This window comes from Leuciscus leuciscus (assembly GCF_965113295.1).
Source record: "Leuciscus leuciscus genome assembly, chromosome: 20".
Classification (NCBI taxonomy): domain Eukaryota; kingdom Metazoa; phylum Chordata; class Actinopteri; order Cypriniformes; family Leuciscidae; genus Leuciscus; species Leuciscus leuciscus.
In genome coordinates this window covers 2907802-2930301 of record NC_138744.1, presented here as the reverse complement: position 1 = coordinate 2930301, position 22500 = coordinate 2907802, and the positions used below count along the sequence as shown (strand labels likewise).

At 37.5% G+C, this 22500-nt stretch overlaps 1 protein-coding gene and 1 long non-coding RNA gene across 4 annotated transcripts in view; one reads left to right on the top strand and one right to left on the bottom strand.

Moving 5' to 3' along the window:
• The window catches only part of LOC309484536, a 312401-nt gene that overhangs the window by 80590 nt on the left and 209311 nt on the right, over window positions 1-22500 (bottom strand). The gene's annotated exons all lie outside the window — the stretch shown is intronic.
• cdk14 (cyclin dependent kinase 14) overlaps window positions 1-22500 on the top strand; it is a 180217-nt gene that overhangs the window by 96584 nt on the left and 61133 nt on the right. For all 3 annotated transcript variants that reach the window (XM_082150759.1, XM_082150761.1, XM_082150760.1), the window contains 2 exons: window positions 7126-7246; window positions 15235-15328. In XM_082150759.1, the coding sequence (XP_082006885.1) occupies window positions 7126-7246; window positions 15235-15328 (215 nt within the window). The remainder of the gene's footprint in view (window positions 1-7125; window positions 7247-15234; window positions 15329-22500) is intronic.

Here is a 22500-nt window from a genome sequence, read left to right as displayed (position 1 = left end):
ACAGATGCAAAGGCCATCTGCTTACGGACAAACAGATGGAAACAAGCATACACTAGTTGACATGAATCAAAGAAAAACATATTGTACTATTTATCAAAATATAAAATTACGACAAAGTATGTAGCAAATAGAGCTGAGAAAGTGGAGAACAGAGAAAACAGTGTTGAGGATGATTTAATGGGCAAGCTTGAAAATATGAGTTTTAAGTTGTTTTTTGAAGGTCCGGATGTTGTCGGTCGCACGAAGATTCGGGGGCAGCTTATTCCATAACTTGGGGCCAACAACACTAAAAGCCCTACCGCCCACCGTAGAGAGTCTGACCCGGGGTACCACGAGTAGGTTTTCAGTGCTAGACCTAAGGGCCCGAGTTGGAACATATGGCTGTACTAAATCAACAAGGTATTTGGGTGCCGGGCCATGTAAGGCTTTATATACTAGGACTAACAGTTTGAATTGGATGCGGTTCATGACAGGAAGCCAGTGCAGTTGGTGAAGGATAGGAGTGATATGGGCAGATTTTTTATTATATGTGAGGGCTCGTGCAGCAGAGTTTTGTACCATTTGAAGGCGATGTATTGCTTTGGTGGGTAGTCCGCTGTATAATGAATTACAGAAGTCCAGTCTGGAAGTGATGAAAGCATGAATAACAGTTTCCGCATCTATAAAGGTAAGAGAGGGGCGAATACGAACAATATTCCGCAGGTGAAAGAAGCATGATTTGACAGTCTGACTAATGTGTGAGTGAAAGCAGAGCGTGGGGTCGAACAAAACTCCCAGATTCCGAACAGTTTTTGAAGGCCTAATCTCAATACCATCTATATCAATAAAAATGTCAAGTCTGGGTGAGCTCTGTGATCTAGGGTTAATCAACAGGATTTCGGTTTTACCAGCATTAAGCTGTAAAAAATTAGAGGACATCCATGTTTTAAGTTCGTGGAGGCAGGAGATAACTGAAGAGGGTGGAAAAGATGAGTTGGGATTGATCGTGAAGTAGATTTGAACATCATCAGCGTAGCTATGAAAATTGAGACCATGCTGTCTGATGATCTGGCCTAACGGTAGCAAGTAGATTAGAAATAGAAGCGGACCAAGTACAGAGCCTTGGGGCACACCGTGAGAAACAGGCACAGAGCGTGAGCGATTCTTACCTATCTTAACAAATTGTTGTCTATCACATAGATACGAGGTCAACCACTGAAGTGCCGCACAGTACAGAATGATTCACTACTACAGATAATGTACAACGTGTGTGTGTGTGTGTGTGTGTGTGTGTGTGTGTGTGTGTGTGTGTGTGTGTGTGTGTGTGTGTGTCTAACCCCTCCTTGTCGTGGCACCGTATGTCCAGTCTGGTTTCCTGATGGCATTATGGGTAGACACAGACAGTAGACACACTGCTTTGATAGCAGACAGGCCTGTTGTGAGTCTGAAGCAGGAGAGAGAGAGAGACAGAACACACACATCCCGCAGAAGAGCTGACCTGTGACTGATAGTGTTACTGTTCACCTTCAAAATCACACCAAATGAACTCCCATAAAGCATTGTGTCTCCGTTCCTCTCAAACCATTTTGAATAAATTTGCATTAAACTTAGTGCAAAAATATTTTAATTAAAAAAGTTTTCAGTACCGAAGCTGCTGTAAACGTGTGTGTGTGTGTGTGTGTGTGTGTGTCTCACTGCTGGGCTCTTTTGTGGGAAGTAAAACCTCCTGACAGGATTCTGAGAGAAACGGAGGATGAACGCTCGTGACAAAAGCTGGTCAGGAGGTGAACGGCTATCATTCACAACAAAGCACAATGAGACCGAATGAAAGGAAAGGGAAGTGTGGCGAGAACACGAGCGAGACAGACAGACAGCTTGACCAGCAGATTGCTTCTCAGGTTCCTGGTGGGACGTTGTTCCTTCCACTCAATTAGAGCCGGAGTGATTCAAGCGAGAATCTCAGCCCTGCCAAAATCGGTGTATTTTTGGTGTCTCGGTGTGTTCCTGAAACAGCTGCCGAGAGGCGCTCGGGCCGACGGGCCGCAGCATATGGTCCCTCTCTCCGCCCGGCCGCTCCGGCACAAACCCAGTGTCCTCGGCGGGGACATTAGGACCCGATCTGTCACCGCTCGCCCCTCCTGTCCTCCACAAGTGTGCAGCAACATGAGTCGAGTGTTCCTCCATTATAAGACTTCATCATCTGCTGGGAAAGATGACACTCGCTAGACGAGACTAGATGAGATGTGTGGCAAATAACAAGCAAATCCATTGTTTCTTCATGCACTGGTCAATTTTGGGCTGTTTTGCGTCCATAGCATGCCTTCTTTCAGACTAGAAAACATCCAAAACACATTTAAGCATTTTTTTATTGCACTTTATCTATTTGCGTCTGTAGATTTCGATGATAATACGTTTTTTTCCCCCTCAGAAATCTCCATTTCAGCAGCTTTACACACACTTTACAGTTTTATTCATATCTATATTCTGAAGGTTTGTTCTTACATCATTCGCCTGATTTATGTAAGCTTTTATTCCTAAAACCATGGTGGAAACGTATTTATTTTCTGTCTGTTGACAGTATTTTCTGATTTATGGAGTGATAAAAAGAGAGATGTTGAACAAAATCAAACAAGTATTTTGATCCTGACTTTATTCGATGCTCAGATTTCTGGAAATGTGTGCAAATTATATTTTATTAGAGAATTCCTGTTTGCATATTTAAACATAACAGCTCATATCATTAAATATATTTTAAAAAATGTATTTTAAATACAATATTTTAAGCAAAATATTTAAAGTAGGTTGTGTGAGTCTAGGCAGTGTAATAATTTTTTTTATAAATATTTTGGCATATATAACCAAGAGACAATCAGTTTTACTTTTTTGTTTTCAAATTAGATCAACGACTAATTTTAGATTAAAGAAAAAGTTATAGGAAAATAAATAAATAAATAAATAGATGACTAACTATAATATTATAATAATCCAAGTAGTTGCAATAGCAATTTTATAAAATAATTTTTTCACTAAAGTAGTTTTAAATGCATTGTTTCAAGTTTATTGTAAAATACTCCGAGTAGTTACGTGTGTGTGGGGTGATGCAGTGCTTTATGGGAACAGGTGGACACCGCTGAGAGCTTTTGCTGAGATTTCAGTTCCCAAATCATGGACCATTATTGGAAGCGTTTAAAGTCGTGTCTTCCACACGAGCACAGCAGAGTCGACAAACACCCCCCCGTGTGTGTGTGTGTGTGTGTTTGTGATGGACTGAACATCTGCTGACTGCAGTGGAGAGCGAGAGTTCAGGAATCCACTCGTTCCCTCGCGTGTCGTCGTATGAAGCCGCTGATGGGATGCGGTACAGGGGAGCAGATGTGCTCCGTCAGATCACTGAAGAAACCGAGCTAGATCTGCAGAGCTGAAGGTGTGCTGGCCTGCGGTCGCTGGAAGAAGAGGACCAGACAAGAGGAGGATGCGAGGAGCTGGCAAAAAAAAAAAAAAAAAAAAGATAATTGTTACTTTTACCACAAAAAAATAAATAAATTCCTCACAATTGCAATTTTTACCCCCTTTTTTTAAGAGTTTATATCTTACGATTTTTTATTTTTCTCTAATTGCCAGTTAATATCTTGCCATTTTGATTTTCTTTTCAGAATTCTGAGTTTTTATCTCGCAATTTTCAGTCAGAAATCTCCACTTCAGCAGCTTTATATTCACCGAACCATAGTTTTGTTTGCAATTTTCCTCACAATTCTGAATATATATCGCAATTCAAACTTTTTTCTCGTAGTTGCAAGTTTATATCTTAGCATTTTGACATATCTCGCAATTCTGACTTTTTTTTCCTACTTTCTTACTTTTTATCCCGTGTTGGAGCCAAGCTTCCATAAGGAGCCGTGAGCTTCAGTTTGATCTCAGACGTTCTCTCTTGTGCTGTATGAATATAAAGTGTATGTTAGTCCCGCTGATGGTATATGCTGCTTAAGATGTGCCTGATGGGAATTGTGAATCCTCCAAGAGCAAAGCAGATCTTTTGCAGCTTTCTTGCTGAGCTCCATCATTTAATCCTTCATCAGAGAGGTTTTCACTCTATTTGAGGGTTGTTATACTCGTCCCTCTGGAATTAACACAGCACTCCTATATATATATATATATATAAAAAGATGCATCTATTTTGCCAACATTTGACTCCATAATACTAACACTTACTATTCTAAATTTATTAAATAAAAAAATCCCTGCTAGACCTACAGTAACTGGTCTAGCTGAGACTGGGCACGACATTTGCCTATGGTTGATTCTGCTTCTATTGCTCTCTTCATTTGTAAGTTTCTTTGGATAAAAGCGTCTGCTAAATGATTACATGTAAATTAAGTGTGTGTGTGTGTATATATATATATACAGTACAGGCCAAAAGTTTGGACACATTACTATTTTTAATGTTTTTGAAAGAAGTTTCGCCTGCATTTATTTGATCAAAAATACAGAAAAAAACAGTAATATTGTGTTTAAAATAATAGTTTAGAGATAAAATAGAAATAAATCAATACTTTTATTCAGCAAGGATGTGTTAAATTTATAAAAAGTGATAGTAAAGAAGATTTATATTATTAGAAAATATTTTTTTATTTTGAATAAATGCAGTTCTTTTTAACCTTTTATTCATCAAATATATTAGTCAGCAGAACTGTGTCCAACACTCATAATAAATCAGAATATTAGAATGATTTCTAAAGGATCATGTGATAGACTGGAGTAATGATCCTGAAAATTCAGCTTTGCATCACAGAAATAAATGATAATTTAAGGTATAATAAATTGAAAACCAATTATTTTAAATTGTAATAATATATCACAATATTACTTTTTTTTCTGTATTTTTAATCAAATAAATGCAGGCGAAACTTCTTTCAAAAACATAAAAAATAGTAATGTTTCCAAACTTTTGGCCTGTATATGTATATATTTAAATTTACATTTAATCATTTAGCAGACGCTTTTATCCAAAGAAACTTGATGTTGAGAGCACAAAAAAAAATGAAGAGAGCAATAGAAGCATAATCAACCATAGGCAAATGTCGTGACCAGTCTTAGCTAGACCAGTTACTGTAGTTCTAGCTGGGATATATATATATATGCATGTGTACATGTGAAGTTCTGTAAAGAACTATATATACAGCTTTATTTTTAAGGATGTATTGAGTGTGTTCAGCAGAAGATATGCATGCGTTCACACTAAAGCACACACAATCGCATCTCCAGGTTATTTTGATAGGGCAGGTATTGACATGCATCCAGTCTGACGGCTAATTCACTTCATTAACATCTTGATAAAGGAGTTAATCAATTTTGCATATGGAAATGGTGATGCTAATGGGCAGCGTCTGTCATCAGCACTGGGTTCCATCACACCGCACAGAAATTACCTGGCAAATAATCTGTAATTGCAACCCAGAAATGTGTGAAAATAACGACACTGTAATGAAACTCCTCCCGATCATCTCAGCCACGGCCGACATGTGACACCTGGAGGTATTGAATATGCCTTTATTAAATTTTTCATATTTTGATCATAGTCTACTCTGCATTGATGGATGTGTAGATGAGACGGGCGTTTAGATCGACTGACCCACTTTTGTGAGCGGTTGTAGTGGATGAAATCCCTGTTCATGTAGATGTGTGTGTGTGTGTGTGTGTGTGTGTGTGTGTGTGCGTGTGTGTGTGTGTGTGTGTGTGTGTGTGTGTGTGTGTGTGTGTGTGTGTGTGTGTGTGTGTGTGTGTGTGTGTGTATTTGACTGACTGCTGACTTTTAAGGCAAGGTCTAAACTAAAATAGAAGCTTATTTGTTTATAATGTATAGAGCTTTTAGTTTGACGGGTTGTGGACAAATACAAATATGTGTTGCCTTTTTAAGAGTGAAGCATAATATTTAATTTTTCTAAATAAGATATTATGATTTTATTTTGATAAATTGTGCACCGAAGTTCTAGTTCTAATATCATGGTAGTTGTATATTTTTATATTATGTTAATATATGATGATTGTATGTTTTAAAATATTTGTATATTTGTATGTTTTCCTATATGTTAGTAGTATATCATAATAATAGTTGTATTTTTATATGATATTATATTTTTATGTCAAAATATGATTGTATTTGTATATTTTTATGTACACGTATGTTGATATATTGTGATTGTTGTCTAATTGTATTATATTATGATTGTGTGTGTGTGTGTATATATACATTAAAATATATACATATTCAAATATCTTGATTAGTTGCATATTATACTGTATAATGAAGTAATTACGTGTAGTTCGCTCTAAAACCCGAAGTGAAAACCATATCACGTTTTTATTTCGAAATCTCGTGCAGCTCTAATTCTCATTTTCTTCCAAACATTCATAATTTCCCCCTCTCTTTGTTCTTTCCCATCTCTTCTGTCTGTCCTTCATGTCACTGTGGGACAGTGAGTGATGTATAATTTACTCCGCTTGACCCTCGACCCCCTCCGGAGACCCTCAGAGTTCCCGAGCGGCGGGCGCTTTGAACCCGGCGGACACTGACGCCTTCGTTACGTGACGCTCCCCTCGATCTCCTTCAGCCGGTGTTCGTGGCTAATGTCAGCTCGACCGCTGCGTTGCCATGACGACCGCCTCAGGACCAGGAAAGGACGTCCTCCCATCTCCTCGATTGCCTTCATCATCTCTGACCCCGCTGACCTCTCATCCGCTCCTCCTCATTTTCTCGCTCTCCCATTAATTATAGGCTCAGGCGCGGGTCGCGCTGCCACCCCGGTGACTATTACTCTCCAGTTTAGTGTAATGATGATTAGAGGCTCCGTCGGTGTGTTAACCTAAATCACAGCCTCTCACTCTCTCTGACGCAGCCCTTTGTTTAGCTGCAGGATTATTGACTGCAAATTACACTGGCGTGAAGCCTTTGCTGTTATTTCCATCCCGCTTTAAACGCCCCCTCGCCGAGCAGCTCCAAATACAGGAAGTCAAGTGTGTTTAAGGGAAACGGGTTAATTAAGCATGCCTCGGCTCTCCTGTGAGCTGCAAGAGCTGAGATCTGCTTCACAGCGATGCGTTTTTAAACTTCTGTCCCCTAAGTGATGATAATGTGTGTGTTTTCTGCAGGTCTGGCTCGTGCGAAGTCGGTCCCCAGCCACACGTACTCTAACGAGGTGGTGACTCTCTGGTATCGTCCTCCAGACGTGCTGCTCGGCTCCACTGACTACTCCACCTGTCTGGACATGTGGTGAGACCTCGTCTGCATCAGTGCACAACATTCCCGTTTCCTTCTAGTTTTAGACCTTATTCAGAGCGGCGCCATGACAGGTATGAAAGTGAGGCTGTGAGGGATAGACTTGCCGTGTTTCCTATGGCATCCGCTGTGAAAAGCTGTATAAAGCTCCTAGATTACTTACAGTTTTCCACGGCTTATATTGTCGGGAGTTTTTTTGTCCACTGAAATTTCTTGGAAAGATATTTTTCCAGTGTTTCATGAGCAGAACAATCCAAAAACACATTAAATAACAGTACAGCCCATTGAAGAGATGCATGTCTGTCCCTCACGGCCTCGCTTTCATTCCCATTAAAAAATCAAAGAAGGCGCTGCTGTGAATAAGGTCTATTTTGATTATTTGCGAAACTGAAACGATTTTCTCTTTTTAGTGCTAGTGAAAATAAATTCTACAGCTATTCTTTTTTTGTATTTTTTTTCTTGAGTTTTATTGGCCACATTCCTGCTATTTTTCAGTATGACCAACAAAAAAAAAAGTTTTATGATTTTAGTGTGATGATTAAATAAAAAAATATTAAACAAAATATATTGTAATAATAATATTGTACCATATAAAATAAATAATCTAGTAATAAAAATAATTTTAATTTAGTGTGAAATTACAATACTAATATTTCTTCATTTTCAAACATGTAATCCATCAAGCTTTTATTTTATTATTGTGTATTTATTTAATGAAGTCCCAGCCTGCATGTTTAGACAAAGGCACTGAAAATATTCAAAAATATTGTGCATTCCTTTATTCTTTATTTTTTCCTTTCTTTTCAAAGTTGTCTTCTCATCTCTTTCTATATTTTTTTGTATATTTGTATACATGTTAAAATATCATGATAGATATTTTTATATTATACTTGTTTACTTTTATATATTATTATTATTATACTATGGGGCTGTGAAATGCTTGAATCTGATTGGTTGACGAACGTTCTAAGGTGTGCAGTCTGGGAAACGCACGGCTAAAGTAGATCCAGGCAGATCTCGACCGCATTACAGTCCCATATCACTTCGCCAAACGATTTCAGTTATTTCAAAGGTCATTACAGCCGACAACAGCAAAAGAACCAAAACCCACAATGACACTGACCCAAGCAAATAAATATAGTAACAACAGCATAAAAATGACAAGTTGATAGTTTAACAACTTAAAAGCTACATGACATTTCTCACTAGCGAGGTAATAACGGCGCTGTTCTTGGAGCAGATAAACGTACAGTTTCGCTATTAGTAGAGACGCTGCCGAACACTGTTGAGAGACACACAGACTCAGGTAATTCAAGCTCAGTTTGAACTTCAGATCGTCTTGACCATATCTACATGCCTAAATGCATTGAGTTTCTGCCATGTGATTGGCTGATTAGTAACTAGCAGTTGAACAGGTGTACCTACTAAAGTGGCCAGTGAGTGTATGTTACACAGTACAGGCCAAAAGTTTGGACACATTACTTTTTTTTAATGTTTTTGAAAGAAGTTTCTTCTGCTCATCAAGCCTGCATTTATTTGATCAAAAATACAGAAAAAAATGTAATATTGTGATATATTATTACAATTTAAAATAATTGGTTTTCAATTTATTATACTTTAAATTATCATTTATTTCTGTGATGCAAAGCTGAATTTTCAGCATCATTATTCCAGTCTATCACATGATCCTTTAGAAATCATTCTAATATTCTGATTTATTATGAGTGTTGGACACAGTTCTGCTGACTAATATATTTGATGAATAAAAGGTTCAAAAGAACTGCATTTATTCAAAATAAAAAATATTTTCTAATAATATAAATCTTCTTTACTATCACTTTTTATCAATTTAACACATCCTTGCTGAATAAAAGTATTGATTTATTTCAAAAAAAGAAAGAAAAAAAAATGACTGACCCCAAATTACTGACCAGTAGTGTATTTTTTTTATTATTATTTTTTACTTTTTATTCATCAAAGTATCCTAAAAAAGTATCACAGGTTATGAAAAATATTAAGCAGCAGAACTGTTTCCAACTTTGATAATGAATCATCATATTAGAATGATTTCTAAAGGATCATGTGATAGACTGGAGTAATGATCCTGAAAATTCAGCTTTGCATCACAGAAATAAATGATAATTTAAAGTATAATAAATTGAAAACCAATTATTTTAAATTGTAATAATATATCACAATATTTCTTTTTTTTTTCTGTATTTTTGATCAAATAAATGCAGGCTTGATGAGCAGAAGAAACTTCTTTCAAAAACATAAAAAATAGTAATGTGTCCAAACTTTTGGCCTGTACTATATATATATATATATTTATATTTGATAGTTGCATTTTTTGTGATGATATATTTGTATATTTTCAAAACTATATCCAGTGCTTTTTCCATTCTTTCCATCACAGAAGATCTCTTTATCTACTTTTGTTTGTGTCTTTGGACTGTTTAGTTGTTGTTTTTCTTCTCATCTCATCTCTCTCCTCCTCATAACCTCTTCTGCCCCGTGTGTGAATCGATGCTGAGAGCAGTGGAGCGTGTGCAGTTCTCCTCTCTGACTGGCAGTTACACAGAGGCTGCACAAATCAACAGTCATTAGAATCACAGCCAAACAGTGTGTGTGTGTGTGTGTGTGTGTGTGTGTGTGTGTGTGTGTGTGTGTGTGTGTGTGTGTGTGTGTGTGTGTGTGTGTGTGTGTGTGTGTGTGCGTGTGCGTGCGTGTGTGTGTCGCATTGGACCAGCTCCGTCCCAGTCCAGCAGACCTTTCACACTCGTGCTTTCGTGTCTCAGCAAGTGGATGAGAAAAATGTCACTCAAATGTCACAAAAATGTCACGTTATCCTGAAAGTGAAAGTGATATCCTCTTGGTTATGGAGTTTAAATTAGACCCTGAAATATAATATAAAGTATATATTAGAGGGGGGAAATCTTGTATAAGTGTGAAATTACGTGGATTTGCAATTTCAGTCTGGTGCTACTGAGAGTATGATAACGCTAGAATAATAATCAATAATGTAATGAAACTTAGCATGGAGATGCACGGATATGGTCCCGGATAAAATCTGTCATATGTCAAAATTTGCATATGGAATTAAAATCATAAATCATATTCAAATAAGGCAAGAATCAAATCTTAATTTAGAACTCCGTTTCCTGCAGTGCATAGTAATGTGCTAACAACCACTCGCATTAACAAACACAGTACATGTACATGTTATAGATTAAATGCACATTATTTATTTGATGTAACTGTGATATTGTATCAACAGACTGTCATTGTGTTAATAACTATAAGGGAAGATACCAGATGTGAAAAGAGTAAAAATATAAACTAATAGATCTCTACACTTTTTCCCTATTAATTCATTAATCACAGTACATTAAGACATTTAATGTTATGTTTAAATATGCAAATGAAGCATTATACAATTAAAAATGCACACGTTTGGATACAGAAATCTGAACATTGAATACACATGCATTTGGTGTATGTAAAGCTGCTGAAGTGGAGATTTCTGACTCACCTTTAAAGATTATAAGAATTGTCATTGAAATCTACAGACACACATAGATAAAGTGCAATAAAATAAACACTTAAATGTGTATTTTGGATGGTGTCAATCCACTAGTCTGAAACACATTATTAAAAGGCAAATAGTCCAAAATTTTGAAAATGTACCATTGCATGAAAAAACCCCACAATGGTTTTGCCTGTAGTGTCTCACCTTAAAGGTAGGGTAGGCGAGTTGCAGAGAGGCTTGCAATACGCTGATTTCATGCAGCCGCCATTTTGAAATCGAAAGTGAGGCTCCGGTGGGAAGAACCCCGGAAGTAAAGATAAACAACAATGCCTTGGACTACCAACCTGAAGCTGCTGCCGCGATTTACACTATTGGATGTTAATATCCAATATAGGATATGTATATAGTTCATTCCTGCTTCTTTTTTTACTTTCTGAATTATATATTAAAAAAAATATTTATAAATGAATTTCACTGTATATGTCAAGTCAAGTCAAGTATATTTGTATAGCGCTTTTCACAATACAGATTGTATCAAAGCAGCTTCACAGTATTAAATTTAAATAATACAACAAGGTTTGTTTCTAGTGGAATTTATTGATTGATCAAATTAAATTAAATATCCCCAATATAAGTGTCTAAGGTATGAAAGAAATGTATGTACAGTTTCAGAATAACTCATTTTATACATTAAACACAACAATACGCCATCGCATTCACGACTGGGTTTTCTTCCCACCGGAGCCTCGCTTTCAATTTCAAAATAACGGCTGCGTGAAATCAGCGTATAGCAAGCTAGTTTTGAAAGCATAAGATCACACCCTCCCTTCAGAGCGTCTCCAAAGCCACGCCTCCTTCCAAACACATGACACGTACAGCAGAGTCTGCAAAGCGTCACGAGACGAGACGGCATTAAACTACCTCATGTCTCAAAGCACATATTACAATAATAATGAACGTAAACAACTTAAAGAGCTTGTCGGCGCCGATGGCCTAGTGGTCAGCACGCCGACATGTGGCGCCGTTACGCTCGGACGGCCCGAGTTCGAGTCCCGGCTCGTGGACCTTTCCCGATCACATCCCCCGTCTCTCTCCCACCTCACTCCCTGTCAACTCTCTACTTTCCTGTCCCAATAAAAGGCCTAAATCACCAAAAATAAATAAAAAAGAGCTCTTACTTATACCACCTGACTGCTGCATAATCATTTGATAGTGTTGACAAAGAAATGCATAAATCCTAGTCTGAGGATGTGATCAGCTTAGTGTAGAAAGTCACGGGTTCCCATCTCGTAATTACGGTTACGGCATGGAGTGAACGCAGCATAAGCTTGTTGTTTTGGTTCAGGAGGAACTCTAAAAGGCGGATGATTGGTGCGCGGAGGAATGGAAACACACATGTTGACAGGCAGGTGGGACATCAGACCGAATGCAACGATTAAGACGAATATTATTTGGGCCCTGAGACTTCCACAGAAAATATATGTACATGTTTTAATATTTAGACCACTTCTGTTATTGATTGACATCAGGATGAGTTTCTGCCAGTATAACAAAAAGTGCTTATAAAACAATTTGCCTACCCGACCTTTAAATAAAGATTTGGAGTAATTGGCCCATATTTTCGGTGTTGGTCTAAAGAGGTGGGAGGAGCTGCTGTCCTGAGAAATGAGCCGTGACCCCGAGCCGTTCTCGGGACCGCAGCTGCAGACTCCACTGGCAATTAAGAGGGAAACTGGGAGCAGGTGGTCCGATCTGAAGGCCACTTTTCCACATGGCTGCAGGTACACGCGCATGTGCGGGAGGGTTTTCCTGTCACTCAGTCAGGATAGGGATTAGCACGAGGTCGTCTCCGCCCGACTGCGAGGCATCACGTCTATAAGCTGACATCTTATCAGCCGCCTGCCAGTCAGCTCCAACCGCTCGAGATAAACTGATATATCACATCCATGTTTTAAACCGGAGTGTGTTGAGGTGGACCTGGAGACGGATAGACTGGTTTTTAAAAGGCCGGTTGAGTTTTACATCTCACTGCTGGTGAGTTTGGTTTGTGTGGCTCTGTCCCAGTTTCTGTCAGGGAAGGGTGTGACCGTGTGCATTGGGCTAGAAAGTGTCGGGAAACAATCGCATGCTAACGAATGGAGCCCGACAGCCGCTGAAACACACCAGCATGTGTCACACCTCTCATGGCCTTACAGAAGATCCACACATATACACACTATTTAAAGCTCGGCATATTATATTACTCTAGAATAAATAAAATGCAAATATTTTTCCCATTACATCATTTTAATTGTCTCTCAGTGAGCAGGAGGATGGATGGCTGATATAGTAGCATGTGAGATACACACAATGTTTGCCTCTTTATTTTATTTTATTTTATTTTACACAAAATTCACTCAAATATTGGTAAACAAGATCAGTCACCCAGCTGGCCAAGTAGAAACAACACTGAGAATAATCACAATATAGTCAAATATTGATCGATTTTTCATTCTTTTTTGTTCTGTTTTTAGTTCTCTTCCTTTTAATGTTTAATTTCTTTCTTTCTTTCTTTCTTTCTTTCTTTCTTTCTTTCTTTCTTAAAATAAATAAAATAAAAACAATCAAAATAAAACATTTACTAAAAAGATGAAATAGTTTATTAGATTAGATGCATGCATGTGACCGACATCAGAGAATTGTGAACGTGATTCATGTATTGTTAAATGACTTAACTTAAAATCTCAGCGGGGCTTCAAGTAAATATTTTAGCTCAAAGGGGTTTTGACTGACAACATTTCTTCTTAAGGTTTAATCTCACTGAGACAGAAATCATTATAAACAATTACTGTAACAGAACATTTCTGTCACCTCAGATGTTTCCAGCCTCTTCTTCACCAGATTCCTCCTCATAAATCTTCTCTGACTATTTAGATTATGAAGTTTATGCACAAACCTTGTCCAATCCCAGGCCTCGTTTACACCTGGTATTAAGAAGCGGTTTTGTCAATCACAAGTGGACGACGCTAAATACAGGCGTCTAAAATGTTTTGAGCTTGTCCCCTTCCAGAGGTAGTTGAAAACGCATTAGACCGGATTGCTGTCGTAGTGTAAACGCTCATGTGGACAAGTGAGTTCGAACAGCCACAAAAGACCGTCTACTCTCCGCCTCCTGATCTAATGCACAAACATTATGGGAAGCGCTCTAGCAAGACGGGATTTAAACTTTGTTTAAAGTTTTGTTTGAAGACGAAATACTTACCAAGCACAATGTTCTCTCACCATCCCTGATTCTTGTGGCTATCAGAGCAGAAACCAAAGCTGATGCCCTCTGGGCCCTATTTTAACGATCTAAAACGCAAGTATCAAGCGCGAAACGCAAGTAACTTTGTGGGCGGGTCTCGCAAATCTAAAATGGGTTGGTCTGAAGTAGCTTCATTATTCATAGGTGTGGTTTGGGCGTAACGTGAAATAAACCAATCAGAGCGACATCTCACATTCCCTTTAAGAGCAGGCGCGCTTGTTCCATGGCGGATTGCTATTATAACGGCGGATTTGCCAGAACCAGGAGCGGTTCACAGCCGAGGAGACCGACGTTCTCGTCAGGGCCGTAAAACACAGAGAAGTGACATTGGGGATGGAGAAACACACCCAAATTAGCTGCGGTTAAACAGGCACATGATAATTTGGGTAAATGTGTAAGCTAGATTTATGCCTATTTTTTCACATCTTCATGGACACAACAATGATTTCCCTCGTGTGGTCATATTTTTCCTTGTAATAATGTATGGTTTTCTAAAAATGAAAACGGCTGCTTCTGTGTAGATGAGAGAATCAAAGTGTATGAGCGTTGTGCACACGCTACATTGATTATGGCCAAGCATGCGCCCTTAAAATAGCATATGAATAACATGCGCAACGCGCCACTGACTTTAGACTAGGTTTCTCCTGGTCAGTGGCGGAATTGTTTTCTAAACCTGCAAAATAGCACCAGGGAACGTTTGCGCCGGAACACGCCTCCTCTTTTCGCTGAACCGCCCCCGGGAGCGCAAGTTCATTCCCTAGTTTACCGACGTGCGTCTGTGGAGGGAAAAGTCCGCTGTGCGCGGGTGCAAAATAGGAATGATACATGCGTCGCTGTACAAAGTCAATTGCGCTGGGTGCAAGATAGGGCCCTCTGTATGCTTTTCCTTCATCTCCGGTCACTCCGGTCACATTCATATGTAAATTGCGTGAGCTTATTTAATCCATTAGATCGAAAGATCTAAAAAAGCCCACCCATAGACACCTCCCTTGAGGAAATCAGGACAGAAGTGGTAGAAAATGGACGGATTAAAACACCATGTGTAAACGGGTATGTGTCTCCCTCGTCTACTTGTGATCCGATCGACCAAAACACATCTCGATACCAGGTGTAAACAGCGCCCCCGTTTCAGTTTTATAAGGCATCGTGTTAATGATGTTTGTTTTTCAGGGGTGTTGGATGCATCTTCGTGGAAATGATCCAGGGAGTGCCGGCATTCCCGGGCATGAAGGACATCCAGGATCAGCTGGAGAGGATATTCCTGGTAAGTGTCTCCTTTTGTCGCATTCTGCTTTTCTCTGTTGCAGTGCCTTAGGTGCTGGCTGAAGAAAAAATGTCCATGAATACAAAGATATGGCATGATAGATGTATGTACATACATATACAAACTCTGGGAGGTCATGCATATTTCATCTCATGAATTCTCTAATCATTTCTACCGTCATTTCCCCATAATGTCCCACTCTGATAATTGAACTAGAGAGTAATGGTTAGACACACTAAATTCATATTCACCCTTCGAGTCAGGTAAATAATTCATACAGACAATTACTGAGATGAATGGAGCGGGAGGCCAGGGGTTCATGGGTAAGACAGACGCCCGTAGGCTGTGAGGGTCAGCGGCCAAATATATTTACACTGGGGAATGACAGAACGAGGGAAAACTGGCTCTACCGATCGAAATTCAGCAGCCGTCTGCTCACGTGAGTGAAACAAAGACACACCAGAGTCTCTTTTGTTTGAGTTTACAGGAGGACACACTAAAGGTTTACCTGTTTAAGTCAAGTCACCTTTATTTATAAAGCGCTGTATACATTACAGATTGTTTCAAAGCAGCTTTACAGTGATAAACGATGCATCAGTTCAGTGTTGATTCAGTTCTGTTGTAAAGATCATCATTTATTATATCATTTTGGTTATTTTGTTGATAAAGCAGTTCTGCAAAAAAATCATCATAGTTATATAGTTCATAGTCAAAATAGTTATATATTCCTTATGTGACCCTGGACCACAAAACCAGTCACATGGGTTTATTTTTTTATTTTTATTGAGATTCATACATAATCTGAATAAATAAGCTTTCCATTGATGTATGGTTTGTTAGGATAGGATAATATTTGGTCGAGATACAACTATTTGGAAATCTGAGGGTGCAAAAAAATCGAAGCATTGAGGAAATCTCCTTTAAAGTTGTTCATTTATGATCACGATTTTGCTGCATTCACTCACAAAAATAAATGTTTTATATATTTACGGTAGAAAATGTACAAAATATCTTCATGGAACCTGATCTTTATTTAATATCCTAATGATTTTTGGCTATCCTAACGATAATTTTGACCCATATAATGTATTGTTGGCTATTGCCACAGATATAGCCGTGCGACTCGTGACTGGTTTTAACATCTAATTTTGGCAATGGCTTTTCATTTATTTTTCTGCCTTTTTTTGCATTCATTTAAGAGTGCTTTTGTGAAGCTGAACACAAACCAAAGCAGAAGTCTAGAAGTTCTCTGTCCTTGAATGAAGGACGTCTTAGTTCAGAAATGCTGATGGTTTATTTGGACCCGTCACGATCCCCCCCCCCCTCCTTCATCTAATTAGGTGTTGGCTGGTGCTTTTCGTTTGTTTTCTCCTTGTCAGGTGGGCACTTGATGAACATGGAGCGGTGGAGGGAGTCTGGCAGCTCGATCGTTGGCTCGTAACTGTTCTCTGACACTGACATTTTCATTCCTCCCTTGTTTTCACATTCCTCCTTCCTGTCAGTCTGGCCAGCATCATATCTGACCCTTCTTTCAGAGATTGTTCTTCATTACTGCCTTCCAAAGGCCAGACTCCTTTATCCTGCGAGTAAAAGAGGAGCCAGCGCTCGTGACCTTCTCATTGACATTCTGCTTCCAGAGAGAGATTCTGGTATTTAGAGTCAGACACGGCTGAGGAATCACTGGATACTGTTGTGTTCGTGCACTCTGTGCGTTTCATTTCACCGTTATTTGGCTGTTTTCGGCTGGAGATAAACTCACTGATAGTCAAGGTTAATTATCCACTTTATGCTTAGGATGCATTTTGAATCCCATCATGCACAGCTGCCATACGTGAGAGGAGCCAAACCTGAGAGTGAGAATATTCTCTCTGTGAATATTTGTGTTGCTCTTTACTGTGGATGAATCTCTCAGAATACTTTTGATTTTGTTGATATGGGTATAAGATATGAGGATCAAGAACTAGAATGAATTAAATGAGTTCTCAGTTGGCTGCATTTGTTTGATCAAAAATACAGTAAAAACAGTAATACTGTGAAATATTACTGCAATTTAAAATAACTGTTTTTTATTGTAATATATAGTAAAATGTAATTTATTCCTGCATCATTACTCCAGTCTTCAGTGTCACATGATCCTTCACAAATCATTCTAATATGATGATTTGCTGCTCAATCATTACTTATGGTCCTATTATTATCATCGTTGAAAAAGATTTTTGCTGCTTAATATTTTTGTGGAAACTGTAAAAAAACAAAAACAATCTGGATTCTTTGATGAATAGAAAGTTCAAAAGAACAGCATTGATTTGAAATATAAATCTTTTGTAACATTTCTATATGTCTTTGTCACTTGAATCAAATTAATGCACCAAAAAAATATGAAGCAGTTTTCAACATTGATAATAATCATAAATGTTTCTTGATCATCAAATCATCATATTAGAATGATTTCTGAAGGATCATGTGACACTGAAGACTTTGATCACAGGACTAAATTACATTTTAAAATACATTACAATAATATTTCACAATATTGTTGTTTTTAATGTATTTTTCATCATATTAATGCACCGTTGGTAAGCTCAATAAACATTAGAAAATCTTTTTTTTTTTTTTTACAATTTTTTTTTAAATTGGGTGATCAATTCCATTTTTTATAATTTTTTTTTTTTTTTTACTTATACATTGTTGAATATTTTGTTCTCGATTTTTAGATTTATTTGTGTGTTTTTCTTTTTATATTGGATCCGTGCGAGTGGGATGCAGGTAGCTTCTTCCGTAAGTGTGTGTGATATATTAAAGAAGACAGACTGGACCAGGCCGTGTTTAACCAGCTGTCATCCAGCAGGAGATTAGCTTTGCAGCGTATGAATATGGACGGGTCTATCTGCAGCAAACACACCACACAGTCGTGTGTGTACATCTCTCACATGTGCTGCGTTATAGTGAGTCTGCTTGACATCAGAATTAAACTGTCTCTTCTCATTACAGGATGATGACTCACACGAACACACATTTACATGCAGCACATACAAAATCACACAGATTGAAGATTGAGACTTATTTGTTAGATAGTTGTGACCAGAATAGACATTGATTAAGAGTTCATAGCCAAGAATGGTGTTTGATTTCAATTACTAATTTTTACATTTTTCATTTGTTCCCCCACCATTTTTTAATATTAACTTACACCCTTGTTAAACATTTGATCATTTTGAATCATTGCTCATCTAATCCAGTAAATTATTCAAGTGTAATGATGAAGCACAGAGGAGCGCCGTTAACTCACAGATCAGTTCATTTGAAGTTCATTTCAATCCAGACTTTGTCATTTGTCCGTCCATTTCCACCAGTTTGACGCATTCGAGATGATTTGTGGAGCGTTTCAGATCGTAACAGACTAGCATTATAGTTTTGACATGATAATCAGCAAGTAAACACTGTTCATGAGACGAAAGAAACGTTGTGAAACCTTTTTCCTCGTGACCCGACAGAGCTTTTGAACCGTTTTGGGGGTTGCTGCATGTGTCTGTCAGCACTTCAGAGATGAGTTGAGTTGACCTACATAACTTTGTGTCCAGACGCTCCTGAGATCTGATCTCCGAGAGTGAAGCCGACTCGGCCTGGCAGGGGAAATGAATTATTGCGTCTGGGTGGTCGTTGTTTTAGCTGGTCGAGGGCATGTGGGGACCGCGAGTGAAAGGACAAAGAGGAAGAAATGTCACTGCCGTTGACATTTCAGGAGTGATTGACAGTTGTTTACCTGCATTTCTTTATTTAAAGAACCAGGTACAAGCTCTCATGGTCACTGGCTGCACATACACTGGATTTACCAAAGTTGGTCAAGTTAGTCTCATTAAAGGAATAGTTCACTTTAAAATGAAAATTCTGTCATCATATACTCACCCTCATGTTGTTTCAAACCTGTATGAATTTCTTTCTTCTGCTGAACACAAAGGAAGATATTTAGAAGAATGTCAGTAACCAGACAGTTTCTGGGTCCCATTGACTTCCATAGTATATTTTTTTTCCTACTATGGAAGTCAATGGGACCCAGAAACTGCCTGGTTACTGACATTCTTCTAAATATCTTCCTTTGTGTTCAGCAGAAGAAAGAAATTCATACAGGTTTGAAACAACATGAGGGTGAGTATATGATGACAGAATTTTCATTTTAAAGTGAACTATTCCTTTAAATCCTTCAAAGATATTCAGTTTTGTTTGAGACACTTAGCTAGTCATCTACACAAATGTATTGTTTTGGACAGACAGTTTCACAATGGGTTAAGGCAGCTTACACCAAAGAATATAACTATAGCTATAACAATAAAGTTTTAATAACTCTAAAAGAAAAGAAAAGTTCACACCACAACTTTAACGATAACGACTCCAATGAACAATATCATTTAAATCTCTTTCAGAGTGATTTTGCCCCATATGATGAACAATAAAAACAATGTTATGCTCGAATAAACAATGTTGTGCTCCACTGGTGTGGATACTAATATATTTATAGTTATAGTTGTCGTCATTGTTATTGTCTATTGATGTTGACACTAATATAGTTATTGTTATAGTTATTGTCTGTGTGGATGCTAATCTAGTTATCATTATAGTTGTTGTTGTTGTGTATTGGTGTTGACGCTAATACAGTTATTGTTATAATTATTGTCTGTTGGTGTGTTCGCTTATATAGTTATTGTTATCTTTATATATAATGTTATAGTTATTGTTTTTGTAGTTATCATCCATTGCACTGGATTCTAATATAGTTGTCATTATAGTTTTCACTACTGTTATTGTTATAGTTATCGTTATTGTTATCATTATAGTTATCTTCAATGGCTGTGGATACTAATATAGTTATCATTATAGTTATTGTAATTATCTTTATTGTTATCATTGTAGTTATCTTCAATGGCTGTGGATACTAATATAGTTATCATTATAGTTTTCACTACTGTTATTGTTATAGTTATCGTTATATTTATCATTATAGTTATCTTCAATGGCTGTGGATACTAATATAGTTAGCATTATAGTTATCGTTGTAATTATTGTCTGTTGGTGTGGTAAATTATATAGTTATTGTTGTAGTTATCATTATAGTTATGATCCATTGCACTGGATGCTAATACTGTTGTCGTTATAGTTAGCCTTATAATTATTGCCCTTTAGTGTGGACGCTAATATAGTTGTCATTACAGTTATCGCTGTTATAAATATTGTTATAAATTATAGTTATCTTTATTGTTATCATTATAGTTATTGTTATAGTTATCATTATAGTTATTGTCCGTTGGTGCGGATGCTAATATAGTTCTGGTTCGTGGTGTGAATGGCCTTTATTGTGGTTTCAGCTAACTCAGATAAAGCCGCTAGTAAACAGAGAGTAAATAACAGCTGTAGTTAGTCACGTGATCATTCACTGACTGACCAACACAAGTCTTTTCCCATGGTGCTCCAGCGGCTGTTCTCTGGGACGTGAAGTTCATGGGTTGCTCTGGTGTGTGTGTGTGTGTGTGTGTGGCTCTCTCAGGTTTCGTGTTGTCCTGATGTCTGCTGTCAGCGCCGGCACGTCTTCCCTCAGTCTCCCGCTGATCTGCAAAACACTCGCTCCCGCAGCCCTGATCTCTCTCTCTCCACTCGCACTTCAAAGACCGCCATCCATAAAACATGCGCGTCACTCTCGACGTGTTCAGCCGTACAGTAACTCCCTCTGAACCTCTTCTGCACCTCCTTCTGTTTCTGAGTGCTCTCCATCTGCTGATGCAGTTTTGTCAAGTCACCTTTAGATTTATACCTCTTTATACGATAGAAATTGTTTCAAAGTGTCGTTATTCAGCTCGAGTCGGTTCAGTTTAGCTCAATAACGGTGTTGATGTTGCAATCTTCATCAGTTTTGAGAAAAACATTGATTCAGCAGTAAAGCAGAAGACAATAGCGTAGATATTCAGCTCAATACAGTCAATAATGTGTTAATACATAGTCAATAAAGTCTTATATTTTCAGTATATATGCTGTACAGCAGGGGTGCCCAATCCTGCTCCTGCCGATCGACTGTCCTGCCCAGTTCATCTCCAACCCTAATCAAACACACCTGGTTTTAATTTTCAAGTGATCCTGAAGACCTTAATTGGTTGCTTCAGGTGTGTTTGATTAGGGTTGGAGATGAACTGTGCAGGACGGTCGATCGGCAGGAGCAGGATTGGGCACCCCTGCTGTACAGTATACAGTACAGGCCAAAAGTTTGGACACATTACTATTTTTAATGTTTTTGAAAGAAGTTTCTTCTGCTCATCAAGCCTGCATTTATTTGATCAAAAATACTGAAAAAAAATGTAATGTGATATATTATTACAATTTAAAATAATTGGTTTTCAATTTAATATACTTTAAATTATCATTTATTTCTGTGATGCAAAGCTGAATTTTCAGGATCATTACTCCAGTCTATCACATGATCCTTTAGAAATCATTCTAATATTCTGATTTATTATGAGTGTTGGACACAGTTCTGCTGACTAATATATTTGATGAATAAAAGGTTAAAAAGAACTGCATTTATTCAAAATAAAAAAATATTTTCTAATAATATAAATCTTCTTTACTATCACTTTTTATCAATTGAACACATCCTTGCTGAATAAAAGTATTGATTTATTTCAAAAAAAGAAAGAAAAAAAATTACTGACCCCGAATGACTGACCAGTAGTGTATATTGTTGTTACAAAAGATTTCTATTTTTAAAACATTTGCTTATTTTTTTTTTTTTTTTTTTTTATTCATCAAAGTATCATAAAAAAGTATCACAGGTTATGAAAGAATATTAGTCAGCAGAACTGTGTCCAACACTCATAATGAATCATCATATTAGAATGATTTCTAAAGGATCATGTGATAGACTGGAGTAATGATCCTGAAAATTCAGCTTTGCATCACAGAAATAAATGATAATTTAAAGTATAATAAATTGAAAACCAATTATTTTAAATTGTAATAATATATCACAATATTACATTTTTTTCTGTATTTTTGATCAAATAAATGCAGGCTTGAGTGCAGGCAGTGTGTGTGTGTGTGTTTCTTTTGAGCAGAAGAAACTTCTTTCAAAAACATTAAAAATAGTAATGTTTCCAAACTTTTGGCCTGTACTGTACATTACATTTAAA